General features: G+C 39.0%; 1 protein-coding gene across 1 annotated transcript in view; it reads right to left on the reverse strand.

Moving 5' to 3' along the window:
- KIF16B (kinesin family member 16B) overlaps positions 1-9,920 on the reverse strand; it is a 245,989-nt gene that overhangs the window by 126,152 nt on the left and 109,917 nt on the right. Inside the window, exons 15-16 of the mRNA XM_011371247.2 lie at positions 3,472-3,554; positions 1,945-2,033 (exon numbers count right to left, since the gene is read on the reverse strand). Of these exons, the coding sequence (XP_011369549.1) occupies positions 1,945-2,033; positions 3,472-3,554 (172 nt within the window). The remainder of the gene's footprint in view (positions 1-1,944; positions 2,034-3,471; positions 3,555-9,920) is intronic.

Here is a 9,920-nt window from a genome sequence, read left to right on the forward strand (position 1 = left end):
ATTTTAAGAGGACTACACATTCTCCTCTGTTTGGAGGAAAAGAAGGACTTAGATCCCATCTGTACATGCAAGAGAAAGAGGGGACCACAGTTGGTGACCCTGTGTCTCAAAGGACAGGACAACTACAGATCAATTTTTGGTTTTCATAGGTACTGGACAGCCATATAACATCTCCAAATGGTTTCAAAGTAAAAGGTACCACCATCAAGGATAATGAAGCTGGTACCTCGGTTCTAGGACCGGAACTGGGTCCCAGGATGGGAGGCGATTCTAAGAAGCATTCCTCATATCCCAGAACAATTGAATTAGTCCAACAATATCAAACAGATGGATCACATCATGTAGACCGAAATTAACTCTAAAGACTTACATATTATATTAAAGTTAAAGTAAGCATATGAATGATTCAATTCAGTCATCATAAAAGACAGTTGCCAAAACTACTGTAAGGACTTAAAGACTACAACAAAATGTGCCTTTCGAAGTAACAGTAATCCATTGCTTTGAGGGTTTTTTGTTGTTGTTGTTGTTGTTTTTTAACGGTATAGCTAATTTCATTTACTTAATGAGCACTACTCTCCTCAATAATCACATAATAAGATGGAAAAGCTGACTGGTCCAGACAAAGGCTGGCACGAGGGAGTCAACTGCTTGCTTATACTTCCAGAAGTTATGGAAGGAGGGAGAGGCTCAGGAGCCTACAGCAGCCCTGGTGTTGCACTAACTGGCTTTTCAAAAAAAATTTTTTATATCAAATAAGGTGTCAGATCTTGTCTAATATAAAAAAAAAATAAGAAATTCAGAAACGTGATCAAAGGTCCTTCCCAATTTTAAACTCCTATGATGTGACAATGAAGAAATTCCTTGTAGGCATGTCTGCTTTCCATGAACCACAGCACTGACTTGAGCTGAAGGAGAGAATGCCGTTGGGCCCAGCGTTTGTACCAGAGGCCACCGACAATGGAACTGGCCCCAGGTCTGAATTCGCCCCCAGCTGGAGAAAGGCATTTTCGGAGCCTGGGCTGAATATGAGAGAGACCTGAAATCATACTATAGCTCTAACTACGGAACCATAGGCGAGCAAACCTATATGAATTCTCTCATTGTGAAATGGGGTAGAGTCATCTGAGAATTATGAGAGATAATGGATGTGAGGTGCTTAGCACAGTGCCTGTTATACAGCAGCTACTAAACAAATGACAGCTCTATAAGATGTTGTCAGTTTTATCTCACTTATTTTGCTATTAGATTTACCCCCACCGTCTTACATAAGATAAACTTATGGAACCTCACAAAACTAGAAAAGACCCTGAAGTCTTTTCATCTAGTTCTCTGTTTTTAGACATTTTCATTATTACCACCGTTTCACTGATGAAACCATGAAGGACCTGAATAGTTAAGCTGACCGCCCAAGGTCACCTAGCCATGAAGCCCATTTAAAACACTATTGGTTGTGCCCTCAGGGGCACCCCCCCAGGGCTTGGAAGGTGTAACCATAATTTTCTGGGCTATTTTGTGCCCTAAGAATCAAAGCTGTATCTGTTATTACAATAAATTTATAAAATAAGATGGAAGTTCTTTGGCCAAAAAGAGATCATTCACTGAGTAATCAAAATGCCAACTCTAAAATATTAGACAGTTATGAAAATGATAATGAAGCTTGTAACAACCCTCACTAATGCTTATTATGCTGTTTAGCAAAAAAAAAAAAAAAAAAAAAAAAACAGAATATGTAATCTCATTTATGTTGTGATTATAACTAAGTAAAATTATGTACATATATAGCAAGGGCTGGAAAGGAACGTGGAAAAATCACTATGGCTGATTCGATAAGGAGGCACAATTGCAGAAGTGTTATTTTTATCTAGTGACTTTAATGGAATTGACAAAATAGACACCACAACAGTGATAATCACAGGGAAGGAGACTCTGCTGTTCACTCACCCTGGGTTGTATAACATGACTGTGGAGAGGTTCTCACAGGACTTCGAGAGGTCAGTCATGGACAAGCTGAAGGAGGACAGAAGGCCACTCTAAGAGCAGACATAGGGCAGAGCGGTTACCTTTGCAGATAGAGGCCAGTGCTCTGATCTCAATGCTTTCGACTTGTGAGAAGCAATGAAGTGCATATACCCCTCATTAGCATGCAAACCAGCTGGTCTATCTGAGGATGGCACATCAGGGACAGTCTCAAACCCAAGCCCTCAGCTAAGCATAGCAGGGCTCTAGCAAGCTTGGACAGGGAAAACTAACCAGGAACTCCAGTCCTGATGGTCTCCCCAACCATGCTGCATTAAAGTCAAGGGAAGAGGTCATGATATCTTTGTTATCCTCATTCCCTGGCAGGAGTGTTGTCCTATTAACAGCAGCACTCACGCACACTTAACTGAGTGATACAGATGGAGGAGGGAGAGGTGAAGGGAAACAAAAAATAAGAGCTCGACCTGTTTTGCTTCCATGGAGAGCTACTGCAAACATTTTTCCAATTCTGTACCAAAAAGGACCCTTCAGGGAGACCCTAGGCTGGAACAGGTAAGAGGCTTCAATAGCTAGAAGGACCGGCCTGGAGAAGGCTGAGGTTTGCAGCTTTCTCATTATTTCCCATCTATAGCACTAGCAACCTCAGGAAGCCCTTGCAAAAGTAGGCTGAGATGTGGGCTGTGTAACTTAGTGGCAAAGGGCGGGCACTTCCGGGTTGGCAGGTCAGGGCTGCAGGCCCGACATCCTACTTGCTAGCTAAGGAACAAGTTTGTCTCAGTTTCTCATCTAGATCATCTGTGACAAGGGGTAGTAAAAGCTGTTGCACAGATAAAGCAGTAGAATATATGTGGAAGTTTCACACAGTGCCTGGCTTTAGAAATGTTCACTGCAGTCTTTATTATCTTTCTCAATCTAAGGACAGCATGACATCTTTAGATAGATCTCTCTCCCTCTCATTTCCTCCCCTTTCTCTCTGGTCCTCTGCCTACCTCCCTGATCCAGCACTTAAAGTACCCTCTGGATATCCCCATCCAGCCAAGAGGAAGTCTCTCCCAATTGTCCTAAACTTACTCTCTGCTTCACACCCCAATCGAAATTCTACTTAACATAGCTGAAAATAGAAAGTGAGTAAACTTTTGGATTAAAGTGATTCTGATACTGGGATAACTACTAAAGTAGATGCTCCTAAGTGGAAGTCACTCTCCACTTACTGCACAACGATGCCCAATTCCTTAGTGGGGATGAAGGGTTGAAGAGAAGGGGCTCGCAGGAACCATTTCTCCTGCTCTGGACTTTACTTACTTGCCCTCCTACTTCATCGGCTGGTCATCTTCTGGGAAACAAACTCTCTAGAATCAATCTAAGCTACACAATAACTTTTCTGGTTCTGTACTCCAGAAAAATCGAACTTCTGGAACCAGTAATAAAGATCTCCCCCAGTCCAGCCCCACCCGCATCAGAGCTGGCTCCTGGAGACTACATGTGGCTCACCTTCCTCTTCTCCCTGAGCTTGGCAGCCTCCTTTGGATGGTTAAAGCGAAACATATTGGTTCTTCCCAAGAGTATCACAGCACCTAAAAACACACAAAAGAGTAATGAGTTTATGGTTAGCATCCTGGTCAGTTGGCGACACCATAACATGAAATTTTACAGTTGAAAAGCCACTTCTAGTGAACTATATTAAAAAAAAATAAGAGTGAGGGTCTCAAAAGTCTGTTTACATGAGCCATTTAAATCTGCAAATACTTTTATTTTTATAGCCAAGTGTCACAATACTCATGAAATCCAAGGCAGAGGTAATGGGTCCAAGCATTATACTATATTATGATATTTAAAATTTAATATACAGATAGTTATAATTTTGATTTTTGAGAAGAAAAAAGGAAATCAATTCTTCAAAGAGACCTTGTAATACCAAGCAAAATATATGGTCACAAATTTAGGAAATGTTTATTAATGCTGGTAAAGCAGAAATTGCAAAGGAAAGTGTTTCCAAAAGAAACACGGTAAAACAGGCAAAGTACAGGTAAGTATTACAAAAATCTCCCTCAGAATTTGACAGGAAAGAAATTGTGTACATGTAGTGTCTATTTCTACATAAAAACATTGCTTCTTGTTTAATCCTGTTAAAAGAAAAATCCTTGTGAATGACATGGGTCCTGCTTCTCCAGAAAATGATGGCACAAAGGGTAAAAGAATTCAATGTAGATGCCCAAGGGTAACAAAATCTTTGGGGGACAGGCAGCAAATTTCAGCTCGATTAAGCAAATAAACAAGCACACACTTTCTAAGGTCAGAGCTGTCCAAAGCTGGCATGGTGCCATGAAAGGCAATGAGCTCTTGTCGCTGAAGGCATCTAAGGATAGCAATGTTCCAGGAGAGAGTCACTATCTGATCTGGTCCTATGCATACCTCCGAGTCTACCACGCCTCAGAATAGACCCCCATGTTCAATCTTTGCCCTGAAAAAGCAAGCAATTTATTTGAAAAGACAAGACATATATACTAGAAGTCGACCATGAAGGGTGACGCGTGATGAGGTGTTGAGCATCTAAGTGATGAGTGCAGGCTGCAGCAGATGGAGAAGGACTTTTGCAATGAGGAAATAAGCTGGGTCTCGCTCAGAACAACTAGGGGACAAAACAAGTGTTCCAATTTGGGGTAACCACAGGAAAGGGCTAAACCATAGATAGAACAGGCCTGCTATGTCTTGACACAGGAGAGAGCCAAGTCCAGCTAAAATGCAGGACATCTTAAACCAGCAAGAATCAATATTGGAGAGATGATGCAGATAATATGAGGATCCACAGAACCAAGATAAAGAATTTGCAACAAAGGTCACAAATGGGTGGCTAGAGAAAAAATTCAGCTCATGTATGTGTTTTGTGTGTGTCCTTTGAAACATTTAAAAAGCAAAATTATTAGCTGCCAACAGTTAAAAAATTACCAGTTTTCAAAAAAAAAAAAAAACATCAGTTTTCATATAAAAGTCTGAGTTTCTGTCTGGATTCCCTTGAAAAATTGAAAGATGTGGTATCAGTAGATCTGTGTTGCCACTTGGCAAAACTCCCAGGGCTGCTGATGGCAGCCTCCTTCATATAGAGCACATGACTTCTGGTTGACCACATTCACCGACCTCCCACTTGGGTACTATGTCTACCTGGACCCTGCAGGTATTCTCATAACCCCAGAAGCTCTTCTGGAGCTTCACACCAATATATATGCCTGCCTATTCAACATAGTATCTCAGATTCTCAAGGAAATTTTAGATTCAGTATGGTTAAAACCTAATGAGTTTATAACAACCAAGAGACAACCAAAGCGTTGGTTCCAGTGGTGGTTATTATTTAGTGGAAATGGAGTAAATATGAAAAGGAGAACACAGTTTTAGGAGTCTCAGAGGGCAGCATTATTCACTCTACAATTTGCTTATCTCCCTCATATAAAATTGCATTCATATATTTTCCTATTATGGAAAGGCACCATTACTATATTTGTTTCCCATGCCTTTTATGACTAGGACACAGAACTGTGTGCCATGCCGAAAGTCAAAAGTTTAGCAGCCACGTATAAGATATATGTATATTTAATGTTCATAAAGTGATATTAGAAATTAATAAGGCAATCACATATGAGGCATTAATTACATCTAATTCAATTCTTTTTTTTCTGTTAATCAAATGCACAACCATGCAAGGTGAAAATTGCTAAAAATGTTAATGAAAAAAGTAGAATAGTATTTCAGATATATTTCATATCATACTAAAATTAATCTTGCCACCCATGTATTTGTATTAAATACACATAAAAATCTCTTTAAGGCTTTATTAAAGAAAATAAAACTACCCTTGACCATTCCTTGTTTTCATCTAACTAATGTGCATAAATTACCTAGCACATACAAAGGGCTCTGTCAAGGCTGATTCTCTTATATTCCCTCTATGGTATTCCTTTACTCAACAAACCTACTGACTTTAAAAATCTGCTTCATTTTTATATGACGCTATTCATTCATTCATTCAACAGATACTTAAATGAACACTTGCCACATGCTAGTCACTGTAATAAGCACTGGGGATACAGAGTTGAAAAATCAGACATATGCCTTGCCCTTCTGGAGCTTATAAACAAGCAGGGGAGAGAAGTAAATAATCAAATAATTCCACAAATAAATACAAAGCTGCAACTGAAGAAGAGATACCCTGCCCAGTGTTCAAAGGCACATAAGAAGGGAGTTTATTGCAGGAGAGGTTAAGAAAGGATGCCCTTAGGAAGTTGGTGCTTAAGACAAGCTCTAAGAACTGGGGTTTGAGGGGAGTACATAAGTAAAGGTCCTTTGGCAAGAAAAGATGACGATGATGACGATGGTGACGATGGTGATGATGGTGACGATGGTGATGATGATGATGATGATGTGATTGGAAGACAGCTATATGTCTTAGCAGCAGGAACCAGGGAGAGCATTGTATAAGATGAGGCTTGAGAGAGGGATCAGACCAGAGAGAATCTCTGTGGACACTGTAAAGCATCTTGTATTTCATATGGGTGCAAAAAGGAAACACTGAAGGGTTCTGTGCAGTAGCATTATATGATTATATAGTTTCAGAAAGAGTATTCTTTCCACTGTTTGAAGAATGAATCAAAGAAGGCACAACTAGATGTAGATACACAAGGTAGGTGGCTACTATAATGGTCCAGCTGAAAGACGACGGTGGCTCAGAATTGAAGAGAAGGGGTAGAGATGGAGGGAAATAAACAAATCAGGGAGGTATTTAGGAGATAAAATCGATAGAACTCAATAATGAGTGAGATATAGGGACAAGGGAGGTAGGGAAGATGGCTCCTGGGGTTTTGCCTGCAATAACTAGTTGGGTGGGGAGTTGTTCACGCAGATTGAGCCCACTAGAAATGGACTAAGCGTGGGTTAGAGGAGAAATTATGAGTTTAGCTTTAGATATAATGAATTTGAGATGTCTGTGGCAGGTGGAAATATAGATCTAAAGCTCCAAAAGAAAAGCCTGGGATATCTATCAATCTGTCTATCTACCATCCTGCCTAACTACTCTTAAATATATACAACACACCCACACACCACACATATATACAAATATGTGTGTACATACCTACCTAATATCTGTGTGGGTGTATATATATATATATATAAATATATATATATATACACACATACACATATCTACAGATATTAGGTAAGTATACATATGTGTGTGTGTGTATGTGTGTGTGTGTGTGTATCATTCTATACATATTTGAGAGTCATCTTTAATAAATGAAACCATGGGTGTGGGAAAGTCACCTGGAGAATAGAGAAGAGACTGGGCACTATGAGGAATACAGGCTTTTAACGGCCAACTAGAGAACGAACCTGCAAAATAAACAGAGAAGGAGCCACCAGAGAGGAAGGAAAACCTCAGAAACCAAGGGAAGGAGTGGTCAAGGATGCAGAATGCTTCAGAGATCAGCCTAGGTGAAAAGACTGGGAAACGCCATGGGTGTGATAGCATGGACGTCACAGGTGGCCTCCATGAAGCTGTTTTGACAGTGGTCAGAGCCAAACTGGAGGGGCTGAGGAGTGAATGAAAGCTAAGGATCTCATGAGTCCAGACAACTCATTCAAGAAGTCTGTGTATGAAGAGAAAGACAGAGTTGGTAGTAGCTGGAGGGCGGTGATGAAACCCAGGGGATAATTCGTTTTGTTTTTGTTAAAAGGAAACTCATGAGTATATATTAAAAAGCAATAAGTGAGCTGAAGAAAAAAGAATGAATGAATGAGAATGTCGATGGTGTAAGGCTTCTGGATGAGACCCAGAGCATGTGTCCTGCCCTGTATTCTTGGTGTGGCCAAGGACGAGTCACTGCTTAACCTCTCCAGAATTCAGTTTCCTCATCTAGTTACCAAACTGGATACTATCTAAGGTTCCTTCCAGATCTTAAGTTCTCTTTAACTATGAACTTGACCTAAGGTTAATATGATTAATCACAGCAGATGGACTTTCTGTGATACACTTAATTTGTAACTTTCAGGGTACACCTAAACCTCTTGAAATATATGATGGCTTTTCGATTACTTCAGGGCCTGTTAAATACCTGAAGATAAACAAATTCCAGATGGTCTTTAAAGGGGATGGAAGGGAAATGACATTGAAAACGGGCAGACAAAAACACTTGTTCATAATAATAAAAAAGCTTCATTTAAACATCTGAATAAAGCCACTGAAGGCTGGTTTCACATGACATTTCCTATTTTAATATTTCAGGTGCACTGAAAAATATTAAACATGTAAACATTTCTGGTGATTTTTAACAGAGTGACAAAAATCATTAACATCACTATTATTTACTTTTTTCAAATTTTATGTGAGATTTTTAAATTCTGCTACTACATAAATAAATCAACCCTTTTTTCTATTAAACATCATATGAATATTTCTGAAGCGATGATGTATAAATTATTTAATTCTGGGTTACAATTAATACAAACACAAAAGACAATTCCCAAAAGTACATGGTCCACTGTAATATGGAGGCCAAAAACTGAGGTCCCTCTGAAATTCTGCTTTGGGGTTCCACATTCTGAATTTAATTACTGTAGAATCCCACTACCCCCAATACGCACAGACAAGATATAATGTAATGCTAAAGCGTGCTCAGTAAAAGAGAGGTTTTCATTTTAGGTACAATAGTTAGAAAAGCAAAGCTCTGTCCTGGAACATACAATTCTCTGGAATGGTACTGAATGAGAGGTTGAGGTTAGGTAGGATGGGTGAAGTTCATATTTCATTTCTTGAAAAAAGCAAAAAGTAAACTGCCTGTGTGTGATACTTTTCCTTAAGTTTAAACTGTCTTAAAAATATTTATATCAAAATAAGTTATGACGATGGCACCATTTTGGGGACCAGATAAAGAGAAAGTCTAAATTCCACTAATATATGCCAGTATTTAAGAACACATTAAATAATATGTCCTAGGGCCATGAACTCTTGTAACATCGACTTTATTATTTACGATACCTGAATTATAGTAATTTTTCTTTAACACAAAGATGGTTTGGGGCAGTGATATGAGGAAAATTAAGATCTGCCATGATGCTTGTGGTGGGTAAGAAAATTTCATATATATACTAATGAATTTAAACAGGACACATGGCTTGAGGTTGGAGGCCGGCTTGGATGATGATAGGCACTCAGTGCCAAGGGTAGTGAGTGTCAGTATCGAAGCATGCTATCAGATCATCAGCTAGTATTTCTGAAGGATGTAAATGCACATGATACCTTACCAAAAAGCCACATAGGTCATCCCTTCTTTTTCAACATTTATAATTCAAATATGGATTTACAATTTCAAGCTTTAGATAAATCACTTAAACCCTTGTTTACTCTTGGTAAAGTACTAATGACAAACTTAGATTATTGGGCTCTAGAGAAGAAAGAAAATAGATTTTCAATCTTTGTTACTGAGGTTTCCAGCCATATAAATCCATCAAGAATGATGTGCTCAATTGCATGCACAAAAGGCTGAACATGGAGCTTTGTAAAATTTCAAGATGCTTCGGTCCCATTCCCAAAGAAATTTTTAGATGTGTCTTGGGGGAAAGATGCGGGATGAGTGGGGGCTGATTTATTTTTCTTCTTAAAGCCTCAGGGAAGATACATAAAGGGTATATGGAATAGTCTCTTCCTTCTGAAGAAAAATGTAGAAAGTGTATGAAATAGAGGGCAATACCAGACAGATAATAAAACGGTAAATTCTAAGATACTAAATGAAAGGCATTACACCAACTGGTCAAGCTATTAATAACTTTCTTTACTTCATATTCTTTGTTAATGACAATACTACTTATTCTTTGTTAGTAACAATCTCAGCTAATCAGTTCTAGCCTCCCACACATTCCAAGCTGTCAATATCCCATTGTACCTTCTAAAA

This window comes from Pteropus vampyrus, unplaced genomic scaffold, assembly GCF_000151845.1.
Source record: "Pteropus vampyrus isolate Shadow unplaced genomic scaffold, Pvam_2.0 Scaffold7, whole genome shotgun sequence".
NCBI lineage: Eukaryota > Metazoa > Chordata > Mammalia > Chiroptera > Pteropodidae > Pteropus > Pteropus vampyrus.